The 25569-nt window shown below is 30.0% G+C and overlaps 2 protein-coding genes and 1 pseudogene across 4 annotated transcripts; all 3 read left to right on the forward strand.

Annotated features, from left to right (window-relative positions):
• Nucleotides 1-3280: 3280 nt before the first annotated feature.
• LOC114388074 lies at nt 3281-5422 on the forward strand (annotated as a pseudogene).
• A 2720-nt stretch (nt 5423-8142) lies between these two features.
• Nucleotides 8143-9728, forward strand: LOC114387579 (heavy metal-associated isoprenylated plant protein 30-like). Of its 2 annotated transcripts, none has more exons than XM_028347780.1 (3): nt 8143-8592; nt 9137-9212; nt 9389-9728. In XM_028347780.1, the coding sequence occupies exons 1-3, from the start codon at nt 8281-8283 to the stop codon at nt 9487-9489; spliced, it is 489 nt and encodes a 162-aa protein (XP_028203581.1). In that variant the 5' UTR covers nt 8143-8280; the 3' UTR covers nt 9490-9728. The 2 variants fall into 2 exon arrangements, with proteins under 2 accessions (XP_028203581.1, XP_028203580.1); XM_028347779.1 differs by having other exon boundaries at nt 8149-8592; nt 9368-9728.
• Nucleotides 9729-12133: 2405 nt separating this feature from the next.
• LOC114386636 (high affinity sulfate transporter 2-like) lies at nt 12134-24967 on the forward strand. 2 transcript variants are annotated; one of them, XM_028346670.1, is made up of 14 exons: nt 12134-12298; nt 20457-20813; nt 21325-21373; nt 21464-21668; nt 21753-21927; nt 22002-22067; nt 22160-22273; nt 22347-22463; nt 22751-22877; nt 22984-23270; nt 23353-23543; nt 23946-24028; nt 24111-24187; nt 24532-24967. In XM_028346670.1, the coding sequence occupies exons 2-14, from the start codon at nt 20469-20471 to the stop codon at nt 24673-24675; spliced, it is 1980 nt and encodes a 659-aa protein (XP_028202471.1). In that variant the 5' UTR covers nt 12134-12298; nt 20457-20468; the 3' UTR covers nt 24676-24967. The 2 variants fall into 2 exon arrangements, with proteins under 2 accessions (XP_028202471.1, XP_028202470.1); XM_028346669.1 differs by lacking the exon at nt 12134-12298 and adding an exon at nt 20199-20304.
• Nucleotides 24968-25569: the final 602 nt, after the last annotated feature.

Genomic DNA, 25569 nt, shown 5'->3' on the forward strand with positions numbered 1-25569 from the left:
TAAATTTTTACAAAATAATCATGTCATGACAAAAAAAATTAACATACTTATATTTTTACAGGCTTTTATATTGTAAAATAGTGTAAAGTTGTGTATCATACTGAAATCATTGCTATACATATGAGTAGGATAAATTTATCTAATTGATAAAGAAAAATCTAAAAATCATATATCTTAAATAAACAACACATGTTAGGTGCTAACATTCTCCTTTTATTGGATTCTTTACTTGATTATTTGCTCTATAATTATCTAACTCTTTACCTCTATTCTTACCAATTGAATAATTATCCAATAAAAGAAAAAAACAAAATCCTGTGAAATTTGATACTTTGGAGTTTTGAGTTTCACTATTTAAATATTTAGTGTACTTATCAAACTGTTAACATGTTGTTTGGAATGATAAAATATTTCTTTTCCTATTAATTGGAATGATAAAATATATTTTTTCCTATTAATCCAAACATAGTTTGACTTTCTGAAACAACCAATTAACGTATATATAAATTCCTATTATGATTCCCCTAGGTGGACTTAATTAGGAAATTTAAATATTGAATTAGATTTTTTCATTTGTACACATGCATATATTTATTTTTATGATACTCTTATTTAAAATTATTAAGTATAATGTTAATTAATTTAATATTATCTAAATGATTGCATATAATATTAAAAAAATAAGCATTATAATTTATTTATATAAGGACTAAATGAATCAATTAATCTTTTAAACAATCATTTCACGTTGATTTTATCTTTTAAGGATTTCTAACATATGCAATAAGTCTTTCAAAATAAAAATAATTATTTTTATGTTTGAGAAACTTAATTATTCATGTTAGAAAACTTTTAAAAATAAGAAACTTCAAATGATTAAATTAATCTCAAACAATTTTTTAAAAACTAAATTAATTTTTTTAATAATTAGAAATAACAAAGCATGATAATAATAATTACATAATACAAAGTATATAAAATCAACAAAAGAAAATGAAATTTTCTATTCCATAAAAGAATTTATTCATATTATGTTTTTTAAATTTAAGATAATATGCTACTTCTGGTTGTTTTATTACAAGTTTATTTATTATATGAAATCATTTAGAAATTCATTATTATTTATAATTTTTTTAAACAAATTTTAGTGTTTATTTTTATTTTTATATGGTTAAAATTTATATTAATTATTTTTAATATTATTTTAGAGTTATATTTTTAACTACTGTACAATTAATTTATTATCATTTCATTTTTTATAGTATTATTTTATTTATTCTTTCTGATTTTATCCAATTATAACATAAGTTAATTATTAATTTTTATCTGTTATCATTTAAAACTATTGTAATTATAATAATTGTTTTATTATATTAAAGTGTGATACTAATTTTATTTAAATGTGTATTACCGATAATGCTATATTAATATTGTTCTATTTTATTTTTTAAAAATATTGTTGTAGATTGATGTGACAAAACTCTAGAGAAAAACAGTTATATACAAAAAAATTAATTGTATTTATATATCTCATTTTTGAAGTGTAAAAAAAGAAAAGAAATATATATATATATATATATATATATATATAAAAGAGAGAGAGAAAAATAAAAGAAGCTAAGAGAGAGAAATTGATAGATATAAGAATGTGATAAAAATAAATAAATAAATAAATAAAGGAAAAGATGGGAAGAAAAATGGAGTGAAAGTGAAAGTAGAAGAAAATTGGGATGTATAAATACAATAACAATATATACATGACTAGTCAAGACTTTTTACTCCTTTGGATATTCATGATCACTTTGTCATATGACATGTCCTAGAATCTTACGATGCATGTGCTAAAGACTTATAGGTTATAACTATCCTGATAGTATCAGATTGAGAGACACACAAGCTTATGCACTTAGACATGTATCCACATGCAAATGTAATAGACCTTGGAATTGGTGATACGACACAACCCTTAATAACAATTGTAACATCTAGCATGGTTGATGTAAGCTTTGAAGGTTATTAAGTTCTTTATGCTGAATTAGCAGAAGATAATGCATGTATGTAAACAAGTGACTTTGAGAATTAATATGTTTACCTGATAGGGTAATTAAGCGCCATCAAACCGCATGTATAAATTAATTCTATGAATGAGATGAGAGTGTGTATAAATGAGGCCCATATATGAATATTTCATTCATCATGAATTAACCCGCGGCTAGTGTCTCATGAAAAGTCGAAGGAAAAAGATAACTTGAAGTTGAATATTTGATTCATCATGAATTAACCTGCTAGTGTCTCATGTAAAGTTGATTAACAAGGGAGGATAATTATGAATATTTCATTCATCATAACAATTTATTATAAGCAGGTTGCATATTTATAAAATGCGTCTACCAGTATTTGTTAGCAAAATTCAAAGATTCTGGGTAAAAAAAAATCCATTCATTTGTGAGCATGTGACCGCATTTGTGACTCTAAGTATGTGTTTTAACTTTTATTAATAATAATTATATATTATATTAATTATAAGCCATGCAAGTCATATAGTAATTATTTTATATATCTTTGATATGTTATTTGAACAATTATCTTTCGCCTAATATTTGAAGAGAAAGGACTCCAGTCAATTCTTGAATTGAGATTGCTAATAACCAGAAGGATTGGTCTGGAAGACAAATGTCCCCTGATTTGGTTGCACTCATATGATGCTTTGCAGTTTGTGCATGGCCTTTCAACAGCAACAGGTTATAAAGGATATGGACCAGAGCAAGGTGAAAAGGTATCTTGGAGTTTGTTTGAGCAATTAGCACATTTTTTTTCTCGTTCGTACGGACCACAAAATGAAATCCTCATATAAAATAGAAACTACTTTCTTTTTATACATGCGTTTAAAGTGCTTCTGTTTTGGAAGTACATGCTATTAACATTTGAGTCTAACAACTCATCTTTATCTACTTTTATTTGTGTTATGATTTAGATCACTATATATAATATATGTCATTCAAGTAATAAAATGTATATATCCTGCGAAAACAACATTTCAGACCTTGAGGAAAGCAATTTCTCTTGCATTCTACAAAGATCAGGTATTCAATTATATTCTACTATTTCATAATCATATTTGTTTGTTGTATTCTAATCATTTTTCTTCCCTTGTCTTGGTAACTTTTCACCTACCCATTACACGAAATAGGCGTTAATATCCTAATGTCTCTCATCCTCATTGTAAAGTAGATTCCTTCGCTAAGTGCTCAAATTAATATAAAGTACTGAATTTGATTTGTCTCAATGTGTGTAGCTTCTTATGGGTCCCAATCTGAAGATAGCTGTGCAGGATCCATCCTTTCCGGTATTGTAATTACTATCTAATCAGTATGGTCAATTATCTAGATGTTAGCAGTTAACAACTTCCGAATTTGCTCAAAGGACAAACAAATTTTAGAAAACAGTAAACAAACAAGGCCTAGATTTTAGTATTGTTGATAATGTTGTTCTAATTGCTTGGTTGCATTTGAATTGTATAAACTATAAAGTCTTCCATCTTGCTTATTCTATGATGAGCAACTTGTTGAAATGTCCTCTTAGACTGAATGCATGCATGCATCATTTCACCAAACAGAAAGTGTTTTTAATCATGGCAAATTCTTCTAAGGCAGGCCTACATAGATTCGAGTGTCATAATTGGTCAAGCTGCCAAGTTTGTGGATAAAGCTGGGAAGTACAAAAACATAGAATACATGACATGTGGACCTCAAAGTGACTTCTTTCCTGATCTTCCTACTATTTCAAGGACTGAACCCATTTTCTTCAATTCTCCAAACAATCCCACTGGTCATGCAGCAACAAGGAAGCAATTAGAACAACTTGTGGATTTTGCCAAAGTGAATGGATCAATCATTATCTTTGACTCTGCATATTCAGCATACGTCACTGATGATAGTCCCAAATCAATCTACGAAACTCCTGGAGCCAGAGAGGTATGCCCATGCTCGTTTATCTAGCCAAGTCCCATTCTGTTTTATGTTGTTTTCACTAGCATCATGTAAACCTATTCTAGTATTCTTTCAATCTTGACACATGATTGGTCCATCAAAATGTTATATAAATCATTTAGTTTCACCTTTAAATTTCCTTTTTATTTCTTGATTGTCATTTACAATTTTAACCCCTAGCACTCTAAACAGTTTTCCGAATTTTCTTAGCTGTTCTAAACAAAAGTGACTTGTTTGCAGAATTTTCCCTCCACCTACAACTATTAATTTTTTTTTTGTCAAACCTCATTTCCTGATATGAAGGAAAACTTGTACATCTTTTTTCTCATAACATATGCAACATTATTATTGCAAGACATCTTTTTTGGTACACTGTACAGGGTTGATGTGAATGGAAGAAGATGATAGATGACTAGTAACAAGAAAAAGGGGAGGGGGAATGACTAAAGAGAGAGGGTTTCCCCTAAGGGATAAACCCCATGTGTGAGTTGTGTGTTTTCCTTTTGTTTCCTCCTCCTTATATAGGCACCAGATAACTTAACTTTATGCTTTTAGGCTTCTTCGTGGACCTTTTTTGCGTGCTAAGCGGGCTCTCCAATTCTTTTAGTTTTTGTATCAATTTTTCCTCTAAAGTACTTGAAATCTTCTTCTTTTACATTTTACTAATAAAAAATAGCAAAGATGTTAATTTCTTCATTATTTCATTAAAAACAATAATAAAATAAAAAAATTACACCCACTTATTAATCCAAATTAACTATCAAATTAGCTTGTGCGGTTATCAGTATCTAGCATGTACTATTTTCCATAATGGCAAGCTTTAACCTCTTTTTTTTTTTCCTTGTTATGCTTTCAGGTTGCAATTGAAGTGTCATCCTTCTCAAAATTTGCTGGCTTCACAGGTGTCCGGCTTGGTTGGACAGTGGTCCTTGAAGAAATCTTGTATTCAAATGGCTTTCCTGTTGTGCTTGATTTCAACCGTATAATGTGCACATGTTTTAATGGAGCATCCAACATAACTCAAGCTGGTGGACTAGCAAGCCTTTCCCCATAGGGTTCTTGCTATCATTATGTTTCATTTAAACTAGTTCCTAGATTTATTTCAAAATATTGCGAAATAATGTTTTGGAGAATTTCTCAGGCCATGCAGTCCCTTGTTGACCACTACATGGAGAATGCAAGGATACTAGTTGGTGCTTTGACTTCTCTTGTATGGTGGTAAAAATGCACCCTATGTTTGGGTCCATTTTCCTGGCTCAAAATCTTGGAATGTTTTTGCTGAAATTCTTGAGAAGACTCACATAATTACAGTCCCGGGTATTGGTTTTGGACCAGGTGGTGAAGAGTATATAAGAATTAGTGTTTTGGGCAGAGAGATTCCATCATTGAAGCCTCAGAGACTCAAATACCTTATCTATCAGGAGCAAATCTAATGCTCTCTACTTCTGTCAGTTTTATGAGTCTATGAATGAAATAAAGCAAAATTAATGGAAAATCTGAGTCTTCACTACTTCTAGTTATAAGAGGATTCCCGTGCGAACTATACTTGTAATATATTGCATCTCTGTAGTGCAATAAATACTTGATAATATTGCTCCTATCTAAACTGAGAGTCACAGGACCAACGTTTAACAAACGAGAAAGCTTGCTAATAGTATTATTTAAGGATATATAGCGTTCTCTCTCTTTTCCTTTATATTAATTCTTCTCTCTTTCCTTAATTAGTAATTGCTAAAAGATGGCTTTATTCATCATGCATGTCGTGTGGCTTTTCTGTCAAGGTACTCTAGAGACACTAATAAACAGGTTATCCAAACCTATCAAATTCGTGAGACATTTAGATTGCATAACGTACTCAAATTTACATGATGACTTGAGAAATCTTATGAATCAATCACGCAGTGAAGAAATGGACCATTTACAATTTTGAAATCATGACTAACATTGTGATCACTTAGAGGCTAACTATCTCATAAGATCTACCACTCCAATAAGCAAAAACCCTCAAAATTTCCCACTGAATGAATTATCTGGTGATAACAATGGCTTGGACGAAGAAGCTAATTAATATGATTACAGGCCGGTCATAGGCATAGTCCAGAGGTGTGAAGGTCCAAGGTCCATGGCTAAAAGAGACCAAAAAAATAAAAACAAAAAATTATATACTATGTTATGTTATTTTCATAAATGAATTGAAATTGTTTCTCATTTTGTACAAAATTAAAATATGACATCTGAGTGTAAAATACAAAAGATTAAATTTTTCCCAAATGTGTTATATAATTATATTCTTAAACTCATGTTACATGAATATATATATATATATATATATATATATATATATATATATATATATATATATATATATATATATATATATAATTAAACTTTACTTGAACTAAATTTTATCTTAATTAATTTAATTTTAATTTAAAAAATAATTTATATTACTACTAATTTGATTACTTTTTTTTTAAAATGTAACTTATATGTAGAATTAATTATAAAATGAAAACATTTTTTCGTTTTGTTATTTTTTTTTCAATAAAAAAATCAAGATGAACATGTATTTCCATTGTTTTAACGGGGTTGAAAATTGATCCATAAATGAAATATGTTTCCTTCCGTTGTGGAAAAAAAAAAAAACACTGTACTTTGAATTGAAGAGTTGAACTCATCAGTTACAGCTAATTGCTAAGGTTTTGTAGAACTTGCAGAAGAGCTACACATAGTGGTGGTCCTTGGATGTCATACTTCGCTGCTGAAAGCAGGATGGAACAGAGGAACGAATTAAAAGACTGCGAACCCACTAAAATAATGTCACATGGCATCCCTCAGGCAAAACAGTGTGTGCATGCAATCATCATTTGCTAAGTTTCGATGAGTCATGTCTGCCTGCTTCGCTGTCGTTACATTTAATTTAATTTCTACGCACTGCTTCATGAAGCACATTAATCCTACCATATTTTCTTGAATGAATCTATAATGTGAGTGACGCTGGTTTGCTGTTCGGTACATGGAAACACTGTTAGATCACAAAAGAACATAGCTTAGCTTCATTTATCATTTTATTATTATTGCATAATCGTATTCTGGAGTAGATTTAGTAATTTGATTCTTCTATAGTTTGGTGCTATGCATGACTGGAAGCTACATTCCTTGGTAATTAATTATCTCCTAACTGTAAGCTACATGCAATGCTACATACTAATGCATCCTGCCAAATCAAAATATAATGCTATTATTGCTAGCAAGATGTGGTTCTTCTCCACTATCTATAGTTATATGAGAAATATTAGCAACAAATTTTTAATATACTTTTATTATTAGCTAAAATTTATTAGAAATCATCAGATTTTGTGAGTTCTGCCTTTAATTTAATAAACTCCACATTTGGTAGATTCCAATAATTTGTTAGCTACATTAACAAGCATATTTATTACAATGAATATGTTAGATAGTGTATTATATTACTTTGATTCTTTGCTGAACATAGCAAGAGCATTCGCTTCTACTAAAACTGTAACGTAAGACTCAACACTGCTCTGCATCTCCTCACTGAATTTAGCCAGTTTTGTAGATCAACTAAATACTTTTGATGCATCATGCTCATGCATAGCTGTCCAGCTACATTTTCAGCTTTTCCCACTATGTGCTGCCGAACGCCCATGCTTAAATAGTGGTTATAACCTTTTTGCAGAAGACAAGAGAAAACGACCGTATCCACTAGATTTGTAACAAAGGGTGTCCTACTTCTTGAGCTTACCTCATTTTTGTGGAGGATATGGATGAGATGCTCCTTTGTATTTTTCTTGCTTGCATAGGGCCAACAAAAAAAAAGGAGTGGACCAAAAAAAAACCTTAATTTCTGGTTTTAATATCCACACACAGCCCAACCCTCATCCAATGACCCCAAAAATAAAAAATAAAAAAATGTATTTTGGTAAGAGAAAAACATAAAACAAGACAATCCATGTTCTTCTAGTTTTAATATGATTTTATCAAACATGTTCATAATAGCAAAAAGGGCTAATGTCAATTTCTCAGCATTAAGAGCTGAAAAGGACATGATTTTGGAGTGTTTTAATATCACAGACACATGCATAATAGATAAAATGCCAAAAAGATTCCATAGTCATTGTTATTTTGTTACCCAAGACATAATGGCAGTACGTCTCTTCTATTATACAGTCACTGTCTCCCACTTCCAAAACCAGCATTAGCATTAGAACATTGCATCTTCAAAACATCACGGTTGGTAAATATTGTAATGTAACCCTCTTCATTTGTGATGAGCCTGAAAAGCAGCAAGAGGAGAATGAGGAATGGTTTCATGTGCCACTCTGAGGCATCAACTGCAGTGTGCATTGCTGGGTCTGTGGTTGTGCCTAGGACAAGGAGTAGGAGGCATCAGAGAAGTGTTTCTCTTGATGGTACAAGGTTGATCAACTATGCCAAGTACTCCAAACTTGTTGACTCCAGCACTAGCAGCAGGTTCAATTCAGCTCACAAGAAATGTGACTCTGTTTCTGTACCAAACATCAAGCATCAAGAGAATGAATCAAGGGAACTTCAGAAAAAGCCAACAGATAATGTCTTCCAGGTTAGATTACTTTACACTTTACGTCAGATGCAATACAAATGACATTTTACCATGGAAACATTTTCTTTATTTTTTTCATGAGTACGTAATGCTATTTGTTACTAATTGTTTGTTCCCGAGCATACATTGGTTGGTTGGAGTCTAAATTGAGTAACCAATGAAAGTTCTCTTATTTATGTGATTTTGTGAAATAAAATTTGAATTTAACTTTTTTTATTTTTTATAAAATAATGATTTGTAGACATCTTCATTTCTACACCAAATTAATACTTACAATTTTCCAGTCTCTTTTTCTTTCTCATAATATCATTCTCTTTCTTTTCCTCACTGGATATCAAATAGCTTATTAGTGTCCATTTATCATTTTTGAGTTTAGTCATTGTTTATGTTTACATGTCAGGGTTGTTTGGCCGGTATGGTAAAAAAAAGACTTTCCCTCTTTCTCTTCATTAATTACCCGTTGTAAGATAAAATACATTGGTTAGGACACCACTATTTGTTAACTCTATCTTATTTTTGCATTTTACTTTTACTAATTTTGAAGGTGGTTGTGATGCGGGTTGCTATTCATTGTCAAGGATGCGCGGGTAAAGTGAAAAAGCATCTATCTAAGATGGAAGGTAATCTCATCATGAATACCATTCCTGTAAAATGAATAATTCGTGTAACATATTATATATTTTCATAATCTGAAATAAAATTTACGTATAGGTTCAAATGATAATCTGAACAACTCGTAATTAACATGCTTTAGCTTTTTAACATACAATCTCAGGAGTTACATCATTCAGTGTAGATGTAGAGTCCAAGAGGGTGACAGTAATGGGACACATTTCTCCGGTGGGAGTCCTTGAGAGCATTTCAAAGGTGAAGAGGGCTGAGTTCTGGGATTGTTAATTAAGCACCTAAGATTAAGAGTATGATCGTTAGCAACAGCGGGGATGCACAGCTAGACTAAACATGTTGGAAATTTGTCTTTGCCTCTGCCTCCTCTTGAAATTTATATTAAGTGTGGGTTTGCATTCATGTTAATTAGGTGATTCAAAAACATGTGATTACGGTGTTCATAGACAATTTAACGATATCTTGCCTCTCATTCCCATTTCGCAATTTCTCTTATGACATTTTTTAACTTACAAGATCATAGCATTGTACGTACCTCACTTCTTGTCTTTTAGTTTTCTTTTCCATTGAAAGTAATTATCAATGAAAAAATCTCTACCAGTAAACATATGCCATATTGATTCACCAAGACAATTAATTTTGTTTATTGGATGAATATTATATAGTTTTAAGTTTAATTATGTCATTAATATGCACTGAGGCATGTATATCTAAAATTGATTTGCATATAAATTTTGAAAGAAAAAAAATCGAGTAATTTCAAACACAAAAAAATTGAGTGTGCATGCTTTTACTTTATATCCCTTTCTTTTATATAAAATGAACATTGCTTTTCTTTTAAAATATATAATATTAATAATATCAGAGTTTAATAGATATAAATTATTAATACAAAATACTTTTGTAAAAAATAGTTTTGATGTAATTTTTAGGATGATTATTACAAAATAAATAAATTATTATATATAATAATTCATAATTAGATAACAGTGAACAAAATTAATACAATATCAGTACAATTTTTTTCTCTTCATAATATTAATATGTTGTCACAGTTTAAAAAAATGGGATTCACTTGATACTAAAATAGAAAGTAATGCTAAAACAACATCTCATATTTAGAGAATAGTAAAATGGGAGGTCACAGCTTACAACAAGGCAGTTGCTATTGACCCTAATAGCTTTTGCTTTTGGCTGCTACAATTCCTCAAAATTTTAAGATTATTCCTTCCTCAAAGTATTAGCCATCATGTTTTCATTGCACAAAAGGGTAAATGAATTTCTTGAGTCTAATATGCAAGAAGGTTAAAACATGATGATATTACAGAAGTGTGATTCTATTATATAATGTATATGACAGAAATATAATTCCATTTAGAATTTGTTCCTAGAAAAAATAAATATATAATAGAATCACATTTTTGTTGTTCTTTTTTTTTTCTTTGGAAAAAATACTAAACGGAATCATGATTTCATTTAACCATGAAAACGAACAAAAAAAAACACCTGTGTGAATATGGAGAGTGAAGAGGCAGGAATAAAGAGAACAAGAAAAGATGAAGTATGAATGAAAAAAGGAAAAGAGGGAGAGGATAATAAAGATATGAGAGTTGGGGAAAGGTGGGATGAGAGAAAAATGATAATTTGATAATTACTCTTTGCCAAATAAGATCTAAGAGCAATTTTGTTAAGTAACATTCATTACAACAATAGTCGTTCACAAGTATTGGTCCAACGAGGAATGGGCCTAGGTGCTTAGTCGTGGCCCAACAGAATGGGGGAAATACATCTCGTTGTTTTTTTTATTTTTTATTTATAGATAGAAGATAATGAAATAGAGAAGACAAAAAATTAGTAAGGAAAGAAAGGAAATAGAAGACATGGGAAAGTAAAATAAAAATGGAACAATCAAAAATAAAATAAAGAAAAACATCTTAACAATCTACACTGCTCCAATTGATACCTTTAATACGTCAAATTGTAGATTTTATACATGAAAAGTATTTTCGTTTAATATTTTGTATGTGCGACAAAATAATTATCATAATGAAGGAATCTATAAAGCAGCATGCCAAAATAGGCAAAAGCCCTGGAAAGAAGTAGGATGTGAGTGTTGCTCTTCATTATGGAATAGGTTTATGAGTAATAGGATACTCTTCAATCAGAATATAATTTTCGTATTGTGGAATAGGATACTATTTCAAAATGACCGTTCTGGAATAGGGGTGCCTCAGGAGGGATATTTTGTTCGTTGAAGTCTTTTTGGAAGTGCAGAAAGCAAAAAAGGAGTCCATTGTGAATGTGAACAACAGGGACAAGTCCCAAACTAGCTGGCTAGTATCCACACTACAAGATTCCTATTGACACCATTCCCTATTTTCTTTGCCTCTCTCCATCAATATTGTGGAATACAACATTTAAAATTGCATCCTGCTATTATTATTATTATTATTATTATAAAATTATGAATGAATTTACAAGGATATATAAAATGCATGAATTAAAAGAGACCTCGCAGAAATAATCAACAACATATTTCCAAAATTAATCTTACTTTTAATATTCCATTCATGTCTAAATTAAGAATCGGAATCTGATGAAGTTTGCTGTATTGGCACCTAGCTAGTTCGATTGTAACAATAACAAAGCAACGTCATATTTTATTAACCAATTAATCCTCACCAGAAAGCACCCACATGAGAGTTTAAAATATTCCGTATATGATAATCCAATTAATGTATTTTACAATAGATATATTTGCATTCCTCTTCTGATTGACAGAGGTTTTACTTTTGTTTTCTTTCAACTGAAAATGATCATTTTGATAATTTTCTATCGATACAAATTTTGTTGTTATAGGAGGTTTCGAAGTCCATAAGTAAGCACACATATCTTGAACTCTATATCCTCATCTCCAAACTTCAATTAATTCATGTTCTGCCGTTTTGTATTGGAGATAGATGCCAATAATTTAGCAATTAAAATTAAACCAAGCTGCAGATTGAAGCTTCTCCGGCCAGCTCCAAATTCAGCAAATTAAACATTGGGATGGAAGGAACTAAACGAAGCTACAAACATGACGGTAAGATTGAAATTTGCTTTTGCTTTTCAGTTTTCAGTATTTCTTTTCTTTCCCTTCTTTGAAGTCTATATCATTTCATATATTATTATTTCGTGTGCTCCTTCATCAAATGGACACACCATATCACGTGGAATATGCACTGTTAATTCATTTTACTTTTTATTCAATTAGTCAGTTAAAACATTAATGCTTTTTTTCTGTCCACGGAAAAAATGAAATATTCTATTTATTTTGTTATTTTTCCGTCAATCATCTATTCTCATCCAAATCGACACTAGTAAATGAATATTTTTGTCGACTGAATAGTACTTTTTTTTTACTCCATTTTATCCTTCTTTGTCATTTTCACAAGGTAAAAACTAAAAAGTCATAAACTCAATTTATTATTTTACCTTTTTGGTCTCTTTTAAGTAATTTGTCAAAGGTGCCATTAGCATAAAATATCAAAATGAACACTTGGAGTATGTGCTAACGCAAATTTCATAAAAATGACATGGGGAAGTGGATCATTAAGAAAGCTCAGTGATTGATAAATAAAAAATACTCCAAATGTCAATTAATCATAGACGAAGAGAGACAAAGTGCATGCGCAACGAAATAGTAGTTGCCAGTGGTTCCTAAAAGATATAAAAACTCAAGTCTCATTAGGACTACGTCTGGAGATTCAATGAACGCAGACGATTAAAACAATGAATGTAGACAAACATATTATTCGCCCTTATAATGAAGGTTTAAATAATTTTTCAATCCTTAAAATTAGTATATATTGCTTCTGTTCCTTATTATTTATCTTTTAAGTTTCTTATGTAATAAAAATTAAGAAATGTAATATTTTTTATTCTCTTAAAATAGTTGTATGATTTATTTTTTAATTATTTCTCTTTTAACTTCACAATAAATACATGTGAAAATTAATTAAAAATAAAATGTTTACTATATAAATGGGAAACACAGAAAGTGAAGCCCAGTCCAAAAATCAGGTGAAATGCATGACACAAAGAAAATCACAACTTTATGACACCTGATTACTTTTTACATCTTGCTATCGGCGTGTAAATGTTGGTAAGTTTAAGGAAAAAAAAAGATGAAATCAACATTAAAATTTTGTGAAATTTATATTTTTACTCTACTTTAATTTAAATTTTTCATCTTTTTTCATTCAATTCTATCAAATATATACTTAATGATATAGTAACTACGTACGTATTAGTACATTAAAAGTTTTTTATTGATGCTAACAGTGAAAACCAACATTTTTATTGATGCTAACTAAGTTTAATGATATGACTACGCATTGTTACAGTATGAAGTTTTTAAACATATTATTTAATGATATGTTCACACATCAATTAAAAAACGAGATTTCTTAAATAACCTGATAGTGAAAATTTTATTAATCTAATAAATATATGTTTTTGATAATAATGTAAAAAGTTCTATACTTATGTAAAAAAATTTTACAATAACGTTGACGATGGGCTTTTCCTTTTTTTTGGGGTGAAGTTGCATTGTCTAAGGACTATAATAAGTTAATAGTAAAAGAAGCAGTAGTGGGTTGTTGAGATTTGAGAAATGATGAAAAATATACGGTCCACATTATCATTTGAATTTCTCTGATTTAAGGATAGTAGGATCCATAATTTTGCTGTAAAAAAAAGGATTCGTGATTCTTTTAAAATATTTGTTATATTTATTTTTTGATAATAAAATATTTAGATGAATCTTGAGAGCTCACAATCAAACTCATGCCATTTTAAGATATGATTATTTCCTTGTCAACTAAACTAATCTTCGTTCACATTACATCTTTTATTAAACTTTGATATCCTTCCAATAAAATGTTATCATTAAAAAAAATGTTATCCTTTTGATAAAATAAAAAAATTTGCTATATATTCAATTCAATAACTTATCGGGGTCTTTAGAAATAAGAAAATTTTATGGTGCAAACCATAACACAAATGCAACGGATAGGAAAAGTTTTAAATGGTTGGATCATCAAAATTCATTTCAATCACAGCGATGTTGGCTCCTTACTAGAGATCATTAATACTAAAAATGTACAGCTATTTTATAAATATGTTAGAAGAGTTCAAAATGTAATACTATATGAATTTTATTTTATATTTAATATATTTTGAAAAAGAAAAGAATAAATATAATTTTAAAAGTTATATATTTTTTATTTATCAAAGGAAATGAATTAATTAGGAACGTATAGATTGACTAAAACGACATTATTTTAATTTAACCAATAATATTGAGTTCAAATCTTAAATACTACTCTTTAGAATATAAGAAGAAGAAGAAAATGAATAACACTCATCAAGAAAATTAATTAAAATTATTTAATTTTGATAATCTCTACAGAAAAAGTTAATTCATTTTTCTAAAATATCATCTTTTACATTAATTGCATAGAGCAAAAAAGAAAAGATTGTTGAAAATAAAACTTCAATTAAATGAAGGATATTTTGAAGAGACTATCATTAAATAAGAGAATTAGTTAAAATTTATCTATATTTTAATTCAACTCACATTGATTTTTTTTTTCTTTTGCTTATATTTTAGTTCGAAAGAAGTATTACTTATCATTCTATATATAAGAAATAAATACATATAATTCATCAATATTAATAAGAGTGGTTGAATTGGTTAATTTTAATTAATAATGTCATAAATTTTAATTTGATTCCAAAATTACCCATAATACTAAATGGTTTAAGTAATGATTATATTTAAAAGATATTTTTTCCAACCAATGAGTATATATTATTTTGATAAAAGCTGAATAAATGCATTAATTTCATGAAAAAATGAGTGTAGGAATATATCATTAATAAACCTTACAATTAATAAAGATAAAAAGATTAACAATTAATACACTTCAAAGTAATCATATGTTTTTTATAATTAGGAAAAAAATATTATCTTTTATTTCTTATATGAATAACTGAATGTAGTACTATATAGTTGCATTATTAAATACTAAAAAGAAAGAAAAAAAAAATCTCATTCATAACAATTCTACTAGTACATGAATTAAAGCGTAGCATAACACAACCATTTCATTTTATTCTATTTATTAGCTCACTCGACACATTAAAGGTTACTTACCTAGTTAAAAATATTTACATATATATTTTTCTTACTCCAAAATACTCATATCATTTCACTAATAATAAGATGATGAATACACTGTGGAATCAAATCATAAACATGTTGACGAACATAAAATCTAAACTCCCTTGCAAGACAATGAACGAATCTATTAGCTTGCTGCAAATATAACTAACTGAAAAATTAAGAAAATATGTAAAAAGCTCCCTTGCTTCGATTTAGAAATGAAATACATTTAAATCCATAAAATAAAATAAAATTATTAAAATGAGAAAACAAGGAGTACTTTTAAAGTTATAGTTGAAGTATCACAATTTTCTTTTGAATTTGCTTTGAACGTTGTTCCTGAAATTTAATCACGCATAAGTCCTTAAAAAAAACTAAACTATTTGCTAACATGTTTAGTTTAACTTAATTTTTTCTTTAAAAAATAGTTACCTATTTATTTTTGTGAAATCTCAACAAATATCGGTAAGAAATAATTATTTTCAAAATAAAATTGAACCAAACGCACGTTAAAAAGCGTTATTGGAATGAGATTGGCTTATACATTTCAAGATTCTTTAATTTAACTTTCGTTGGATCTGCATTTGTCGTATGAAGACAAAGTTAAGTTGAGAATGAAACTCATATATTATGCAACTATGAATGGTAGACATGAAAAAGTGTTGGTAGATATCATAATGGATGAACTCGGTGAATGATTGATCTCTATTATCAAATATAGGGTTGGCCTATCTCTTTTTTGTTTTTTGTTTTTTTTAGTCTCTTTGTATTGTAGAAATTGTTTTCCTTGCATCATCCTTAAAATGTAATTTTGTGACCAAAAAGCCCTTAAAATGTGATTTTTTTCTAAATAATGTGGATCATAAAATACAACAGTTTAAAAAATATATATAATCCATTAAAATAAGAATTGAACAATAATGAAATAGACACTTTTAACATCGAAAATAAAGAAAAGCAAAAAGGTAAAAGACGTTGTGAAATAATTAAAAAGACGACCTATGCAACAACATGAATAAAAAAAATAAATCAAATAACACACGAAGGAATAAAAAGCACTTCTATAATCGATCTACTCGAATTGCATGATAAATTAAAAAGTACTTCTATAATCAACGTTTTTTCCCCCATTTCTTTCTTCCATTGCCATATTGAAAGGCTTAATTAGGCACCAACAAACCTAATTATGGGTGCCCACTTTTCGCACTGCAACGCACACCGTTAAGAATGAGGAGGACGTGGAGGAAGAAGAAGAAGAGGGGAGTGACAAGGGCGAGGACAAGAAGGGTTGAACATCTTTTTTTATTATTATTATTGTTATTGAAAAATGCTAACAACATATACGCTTCTCTTAATATAAAGTATATGCGATTCGGTGACCTTAGTTTTATTGCTTCGAGATACAAGATTGATAATAAAATCATATACGAAGATTATATGCTTAGCTTAGGAAGTAATGAAATTATAAAATAGATCTACATCTTAGATCGAGTTGGAAATCGATGTGCCCCTGCCACCGTTTAGTTTTTCTTTTTCTGAAAAAAATACTTGTTTTTTTTTTTTTGTCAGACTTTTGCTTAGGAAACATCAAACATACGCCAGCGTGAATAATAATTCAAATGAACGAATTTTTTAAAGAAGCAATTTCACCTTTATTATTTAAGTTTTGATCTTAAATGAACTAACCATAACCTTCGAGTTAAGGATTTCTTACGTCATTAGATATTCTAAGATGATGACAAGATGTATTAAACTGAAAAGACGGAACTAAATATGAATATAATCAAACTTTTTTTTTTCAGAATAAAAATGCATGGCATAAGAAAAAAATATTATCAATATTATCGGATAAGATGTCAACACTGGAGTTGTTAGTAGAAGCTTACTTAGAAAATTATATAAATCTAGACTGTAATTAATTTTACTCAATTGCAATTATTCAACTAGTTCCTAGTTATCCAGAGATCTTCCAGAAAAATGTCCACTAAACCGAAATTAAGTAGCTCAAGGCGAATTTGAATAATCAAACATAATAACATAAGAATGTGCAATCATTTTCTCTAACTTTAACTTTTCATAATTGGAGTTGGAGATTCTGGCAGCCAATTTTTAATGACCATTTGAAATCATGAGTGTGCGTGGTTAAGTGTTTTATTATTTATTTATTCCATATAATGAGTATTTAATGTTTATTTTAAAATAAAGGCTGTACATATTTAAGAAAAATACTAATATTGAATTTCATAACACATTTTTTCAACATATTATTATTGATTAAAAAATATTTTTTAAGTCAATTCATTTTTATTTAACGAGTGTCATTCATAATTTTGTGAATTTTAGTAATTTTTGACTAATTTATTAAAGTAATACTATGGTATTAAAACAATGCAATAAAGAATTTTGTGTTGGTACAAATCAATATTTAATGAGAAATTTCATTTATATAAGAGAAAAAAGTTTTTTTTTTAAAACATAATAAAGAAAAACACAAAAAATATGATTATAGTAGTAGTATAAATTAGTGTTTGAATTGTTATCTGGATAAGATATTTAATTATGTCCGTTCTCATTATATAAGAGCTATATATATTGTAATATCTCCCTCCCTCCCTCCAAAGCTAAACGCCTACACCCATGGCCCAACTCTCTTCAGAGTCAACGCCACCTAAACCTAAACGTTATTTTCTGTAGCACACAATCAGACAGCAACCCTTTCATGTGTGCTGCAATCCCATGATTAAAAATTGGCGGTCAACGGCTACGCTCTCCATTCAATTTTTCATGAACTTAGACACAATATAGGCCTCATTCATTTCATACATCGCCTTTGCGTATGGAGTGGAGTCTATATTAAATACTACTCCATGTTTGCTTTTTACTATTTTTCATTATAAGTTCTCTAAATAAAGTTTTAATAACAACTCATTTCAAATATTTAATAGGGTAATCAGAATACGAATTTAAACGAAAAAAATAGTTAATTATATTAACCAAATAAAATCCGTTTTTGCAATTTTTGTAAATTCATAGTTGTGTTTGGGTTGTGTGATTGAAATATGTAGTTACATCCATTTTTTCCCCTCCTATCATAAATATTGCTAATTTGTTAGCTTCTCTTTAAATTTCCTCTTTTTCCTGTCACCTTACCAAATATTTCGTGTGTTCGATAGAGCTTTTAAAAGTTTCATTATTTAGTTATACTTCCGTTAAGTTATCTGACTGTAAAACTACCAACTATCACAATAAATATTTTCCACTTTCTAACCCACTCTTTGCTGGTGTTGTGTTTTCCAATTTGTTCAAGATTATGCTTGAAATAGATCTTGGTATTTTAAGATCGATGTTTCAATTGTGTAATTTGTTTATTTCATGATCTATATTTATTCAATATCGCTAAATTAATTAGATACTAGCTGTGATATGTGAGTGGATGTAAAGAATTTAGTTTCGCTTACTCAAGGAAAAAAATATGTTTATTAATGTATAATTTCTTTTTCCTATTGATCGAGAATGATATGTTTATTCTGTATATATAGATGGAAAAATATTGTTAGGGTTTAATTTCAATTAGTTTTAATTGTAAAAATCATGGTGTGATCAATTATAAATGTTGGTTGGTGTTCTTAACAAAATTATAAGTGTAATCAAAGAAATGTTTTTCTATTGAAAGAATGATTTTTAAAAACATTGTAATATATGATAAATACAATGACACTATTATAACATGTTCCTGGGCCTTTTTATTGCAAAGTGGACACGTCTTTGGTGTAAAAAGCTTCTACATCCACTACAAAATCATCAAAAGAATATTGAAAAATGTTAAATACAAAAGTAATATATAATAAGTGATTCATCTATTGCAACAGTGAAAATTAATAATATAGTAGAACTTTATTGTGAAGGAATTATCAAATAATTTATACATGCATATAAATATATAATGTAAATACAATTACCTTAATTAATTAAAAAAATGTTACATAAAATTAGTCATTTTATTCTTTAGCAATCTAAAATATATAAAAATCAAGTTTTATTTCTAATGAAATAAAATTTATAACAATTTAATTTAATTTCCTGTAGAACTGGTAGGCCTATATATCTAATTAGAATTAATTATATGGAAAGCCAAGTGATGAAACTCTTTTTTGTTCTTTGGTTCGGTCATTTTCTTACACATTCAATGAATGATTGAATGGCCAACATGTAATGTAACATTCGAGGAGAAAGGAAACGAACACACTCCCACCCTAAATTAATTAATTGATAACTAACAAATTGTTAGTTTGAGTGGTTCTCAACTTGATCTTTTTAAATAAAATTTTAGGTTTGAATCTTATAAAAAAAAAGTAATTGAAAGAAAAAAATTCATTAAAAATAATTAGTCAAATTTATCATAGAGATTAATTATTTATAAAAAAATCCATGAATATTTTATATAAATATCATGATAATAAAAAAAATCAATTGATTGATAGTTATGGTTAATGGCAATAATTAAGTTTTTCTAGGTGTCATTTGTGAGAAGAAGAAAAATAAAAACTTTGGTTGATATATACGAGAATTCGTTTTGAAGTGTTCTACATAACACCTTTTTTATGTTGTCATTCAACATTTTCGCCCTCCCACTCAAACGATAAAGAAATTGCAGAACCGTTTGTCTACGAAATCCTAAGTACCAAATTGGTGTAGTTGACTTGCATTAATAAATAGATCGAACTACATTTGGTTTAATTGAAGTTGAACCTCACACGTTACATCAGATACAGTTGACATTTCCCATCATTTCTCATTTCTGATTCTATAAATATAAGCATTGGCCACATCACAAAACAGCAAGTTCAATCGAGGGGTATCACATCTTGTAACATCATTTGGTACTCTCACTGGGCCTTTTGGTTTCATTCATAGTCATATAAGAAACTTCACATGACAAAATGTGACCATGCATGCATGCAGCATTTCAAGCACTTGACTCTCTTGAAATAGAATGCTATATACTAACTCAATTAGCTACTTTAATTTGCAGGTGATACATTAAATGAGTCAGCGTGTGAGTGACGAGGCTGTGACGAAGGCCATGGGGGAAAATGAAATAAAAAGTGGGTCTTCTTCACGTAGGCATGGAGATACTTTGCCACATATTCACAAGGTGGGAGCTCCTCCTAAGCAAACACTTTTCCAAGAGATCAAACATTCTGTGGTTGAGACTTTCTTCCCAGACAAACCCTTGGAACAATTTAAGGGCCAAACCGGCTCTAGAAAGTTTCATTTAGGCCTGCAATCTCTCTTCCCCATTTTTGAATGGGGAAGAGATTACAATCTTAAAAAATTCAGAGGTGATTTCATTTCTGGACTAACTATTGCAAGTCTATGTATCCCTCAGGTAAATAGTCACTTCTCGATGATATTATTAAGATATTTATTTTTTCCGACTAAAATAGCTTTTCGTCCTTTTTTTTCTTCTTTTAAATGGGTCACTTTACAAAGCTGGTCATATCGTTATATTATCATACTAACTTGATCAACTTGGTAAATTTGATTTTACAAAAGTACTTCTAAGGGACTAAAGTAAAACTTTTTAGACTTAAGAATTTTACCGAAACAAAAAAAAAATGAGGAATCGAAAATGTATTTTTAGCCGAAATATTGAAATGAAAAAATTTATAGTTTATACTCTATAGCACTCTTTTTCGACATTTTCTTATCAGATGAAATTCATGGGTGCCACGTGAAATACGTAGATCCTATTTCTCATTTGGGGTCTCAGTCCAAACTAGTGAGACCTACACGAATTTCAACTTGAAAAAAAGGAATGTGTTGAAAAGAGTGTGATAAAAAATATGTTGATTCTGCGAATTTGGATGATCACTTTCTAACATATGAATGCATGGCAGGACATTGCATACGCAAAGCTGGCAAATTTGGATCCCCAATATGCACTCTGTGAGCATCTTGATTTATTTTAAGAAAGCAAAACTTGGATATATTAGTTCTTCAGTTGTGTTTGACTTGGTTTTCCTTCACTCTGTGCAGACACCAGTTTTGTGTGTCCTCTTGTGTATGCTTTCATGGGAAGCTCAAGAGATATTGCCATAGGACCCGTAGCTGTGGTGTCCCTCTTGCTTGGGACTTTGCTAACCGATGAGATCAGTGACTTCAAATCTCATGAATACCTGCGTCTTGCATTTACTGCCACTTTCTTCGCAGGAGTCACTCAAATGGCACTCGGTGTTCTCAGGTAATGATTCTCTTCTCATGCATTGTTATTTCTTGGTTTTCCTAAATTCTTCTTGTGCTACAATCTAAACGTGAATTTTTGCAGGCTTGGTTTCTTGATTGACTTTTTGTCCCATGCTGCCATTGTGGGATTCATGGCTGGAGCTGCCATTACTATTGCACTGCAACAGCTTAAGGGTTTTCTTGGCATAAAAACGTTCACCAAGAAAACTGATATTGTTTCTGTTCTGCACTCGGTTTTCGATGCAGCACACCATGGGGTAAGGTTTCATTTCTGTTTAGAAGTTCACTTCAAAATGGGGATCATATTCATTTGCTTAATCTTTGCCTGCAGTGGAATTGGGAGACAATAGTCATTGGAGTAGCATTCTTGGCTTTCCTTCTTATAACCAAGTATATTGTAAGAATGCCAAGAACAACTTTCCTTCTTTTCTTCCCCTTTCCATTGGAACTTTCATTATCATAACTTAACTTTTCTGTTGTAATGGACAGGCTAAAAAGAATAAGAAGCTCTTTTGGGTGGCTGCAATTTCTCCTATGATCTCTGTTATAGTGTCTACCTTTTTTGTCTACATTACCAGGGCAGACAAGAAAGGCGTGGCAATTGTAAGTAGCATAAAATTGATTGAATAGTTGAAAAAAACTAAGCACTGTGAAACTGAAAAGTATGGTATTTCAGGTGAAACATGTTAAGAAGGGTGTGAATCCATCATCTGCTAGTGAGATTTTTTTCAGTGGAAAATATCTAGGCCCTGGTATTCGGGTTGGTGTGGTATCTGGTATGGTAGCACTCACGGTAAGAAAATTTCACTGATGATTCCTCATTCCTTTTCCTGGATCTAGCTCCTCTAAAGTGAGTTGTTCACTTGAGGGTAAATTAAGCAATTTTAGTCATTGATTAAAAAATCAATTATTGTTATTACATGCACATACATAACAAAATTCATGGATATGTGTTGGAATATCAATTGTTGATTTTCTCATTAACGATAGAGATTACTCAGGTTATCCTTACCCACTTTAGAGGAGCCAGATTCCCTTTTCTTTCTTTCTCTCTGATGGCCAAATTCGTTAAACTTTCAGGAAGCTGTAGCAATTGGAAGAACATTTGCTGCCATGAAAGACTATTCACTGGATGGTAACAAAGAAATGATGGCAATGGGAGCAATGAACATCATTGGTTCACTAACATCTTGTTATGTGGCTACAGGTACAATTACAAAAGTGAACTCACTTCTTAATTTATACAAATTTCTCTTACCTATCATATCACTGTCATATTAATAAGCGTTGTTTTGTTTCCGATCTTTATGTAGGATCTTTTTCTCGCTCGGCAGTGAACTACATGGCTGGTTGTACAACTGCTGTATCAAACATCGTTATGTCCATTGTTGTGTTATTGACACTGCTACTCATTACGCCACTCTTTAAGTACACTCCAAATGCTGTGCTTGCATCTATTATAATAGCTGCGGTGCTTGGCCTTGTGAACATTGAAGCAGTTATTCTGCTGTGGAAGATTGACAAATTCGATTTTCTTGCTTGCATGGGAGCCTTCTTTGGTGTGATCTTCATAAGTGTTGAGATTGGTCTTCTAATTGCGGTAATGAGAAAACAAAGAGAAAAGATATCTGTCATTTTTGCATATTCAATTTGGCCGTATTTACTTAACCTTCTTTATGCAGGTGGCTATATCTTTTGCCAAAATCCTCTTACAAGTGACAAGGCCAAGAACTGCAGTACTAGGGAGACTTCCAGGGACTACTATTTATAGAAACATCCAGCAATACCCCAAAGCAACCCAAATTAATGGCATTCTCATTATAAGGGTTGACTCTGCAATCTACTTCTCAAACTCCAACTATATCAAGGAGAGGTAAATAACTGTTATTCCTACTAAATATGCTCATGCATGTAGAATTGTACACTCCATATACTAACTAGAAGTGGCTAATATGACAATTTAAGAACCTTGTGCTGTCTATTGGAACGCGGAAACAATTATTACTATGACATTTGAGGTGGGAACCTTTTGGATTTAAGTGTTTTCATGGATAAGTTTTAGGATAAAACTTAAATGTTGTAAAGGATGGAATTTAAGATAAACATAAACTACAGAGGTAAAATTCTAATTCTAATAGAAGATCAACACTTAGAGCACCCTACAGAACTGTTGTATTTAAGTTTTGTGGACACTCCCACTTCAGGTTAAGAAAGTCTAGATATTGATTCACTTGATTAAATTTAGCTTGATGAATAATTCCATCACAATTTGCAGAATTTTGAGATGGTTGGCTGATGAAGAAGCCCAAAGGAGAAGTGGATCGTCAAGAATAGAGTATCTCACTGTTGAAATGTCACGTATGGCTTTCTACCAAATTCTTTCGTCCTGTTTTAATTAATTTTGATGAATGAATTTATTCACCCAACCATATTCTTGCAGCTGTTACTGATATTGACACTAGTGGCATCCATGCTTTTGAAGAGCTATACAAGACCCTTCAGAAAAGAAAAATACAGGTAACAAATTAATAAATAATCATAGAATTTAACTTTTTCTACATCATTAGTCACTTCTAATTACTGTAGAAATTCTGCTGGAAAAAGTCTCTAGGTACTGATCAAGCTTTGTCCTATGATCTTAAAATATGCCAAAAATGTTAAGGAATTCCTCAACCCATGTCCTACAAATTATTTTTGCTTATCAAAGATATATAGTTTAAGTCAATTAATTAATTAAATGACTTTGCTTGCGTGCAAACAATTAATACCATCAATATTGATAGTATTATTATGCAGTAAGAAACACAACATGTACTAATTAAATAATTGTAATGACGTTCATCTCTTTGGTCTTTCCACAGCTTATCTTGGCAAACCCCGGGCCAGTTGTAATGGAGAAGCTCCACGCATCCAAGTTAGCAGACTTAATTGGGGAAGATAAAATATTTCTAACAGTGGCTGATGCAGTTTCAACTTTTGGTCCAAAGGGTGAAGCAGTAGTATGAATAAATTATTAATTAAATAACTGCTTCAATTCAACCGTTGAAATCAAAGATGCAGTACAGAGTGGGAGGCTGTTCAAGGAGCTCATTCGAAAGCTTATTTGAGCATTGTGTTAAACTTTGTCTTCAGTAAACATATATGTTTGGTTCATTTTCTTTGAGTTATAGCCCCAGTTGATGTATAAAAACAGTAGGGAAAGAAAAATGTGTTCTGGTTTGATTGTATACCTTGTTTTTATCTCTGTTTATCAGCTTACTTTGTGGAAGTAAATATTTCATTCATGATTTACATATATGCTCAATGATTGTAGAAGAAAGAAAATTAATTGACTTCATGATTTGATTGATTGATTGAGTTAATTATAATGAATTTCTAAACGGATAAGATGCGAATGTCACAAATAAAAAATGTTTCAGAGTTAGAATTTACTATACCTGATGACCAACGCATACCACAAGATTAACAATATAACATACCGCAATCACCATCAACAAATTATTAGAATATAAAAAAATTTAAAGTATGTTGTGACTTGTCAGAATCTTCATAAGTACATTTGGATCGTTGTGTGATTGGCTTTTGGAATGCGGAAATAACAAATATATGATATGATTGCTACTTTTGAAGACACTTTCCCTCGGAAGACCTCTTTGATGAATATGAGTTTATTGGTGAACAATGAACATGCATGTTACATCAGTTACGGAGCCTGCTTGGTACAGCTTGATTTAGGGGGAAAATTACTATCTTTTAAAAAATTCTTTTTAAAATTAGTTAAAAATATTTTTCAAAATAAAATTATCCAAACACGTATTAAGTACCTCTACAATAAATAAAATCATTTATACGCGCATGCATACACCACGATGATAAGAAATGTTGACTACATAACTGTA

Source organism: Glycine soja, chromosome 15 (assembly GCF_004193775.1).
Source record: "Glycine soja cultivar W05 chromosome 15, ASM419377v2, whole genome shotgun sequence".
In the NCBI taxonomy this organism is placed as follows: domain Eukaryota; kingdom Viridiplantae; phylum Streptophyta; class Magnoliopsida; order Fabales; family Fabaceae; genus Glycine; species Glycine soja.

Coding starts and splice junctions, on each gene's coding strand:
- LOC114387579 (XM_028347779.1), top strand. CDS start 8,281: ATGAGCCTGAAAAGCAGCAAGAGGAGAATGAGGAATGGTTTCATGTGC. Junction 8,593..9,136: donor CAACAGATAATGTCTTCCAG/GTTAGATTACTT, acceptor CTAATTTTGAAG/GTGGTTGTGATGCGGGTTGC. Junction 9,213..9,367: donor GCATCTATCTAAGATGGAAG/GTAATCTCATCA, acceptor ATACAATCTCAG/GAGTTACATCATTCAGTGTA.
- LOC114386636 (XM_028346670.1), top strand. CDS start 20,469: ATGAGTCAGCGTGTGAGTGACGAGGCTGTGACGAAGGCCATGGGGGAA. Junction 22,068..22,159: donor TTCTTATAACCAAGTATATT/GTAAGAATGCCA, acceptor TGTAATGGACAG/GCTAAAAAGAATAAGAAGCT. Junction 22,464..22,750: donor CTGGTATGGTAGCACTCACG/GTAAGAAAATTT, acceptor TTAAACTTTCAG/GAAGCTGTAGCAATTGGAAG.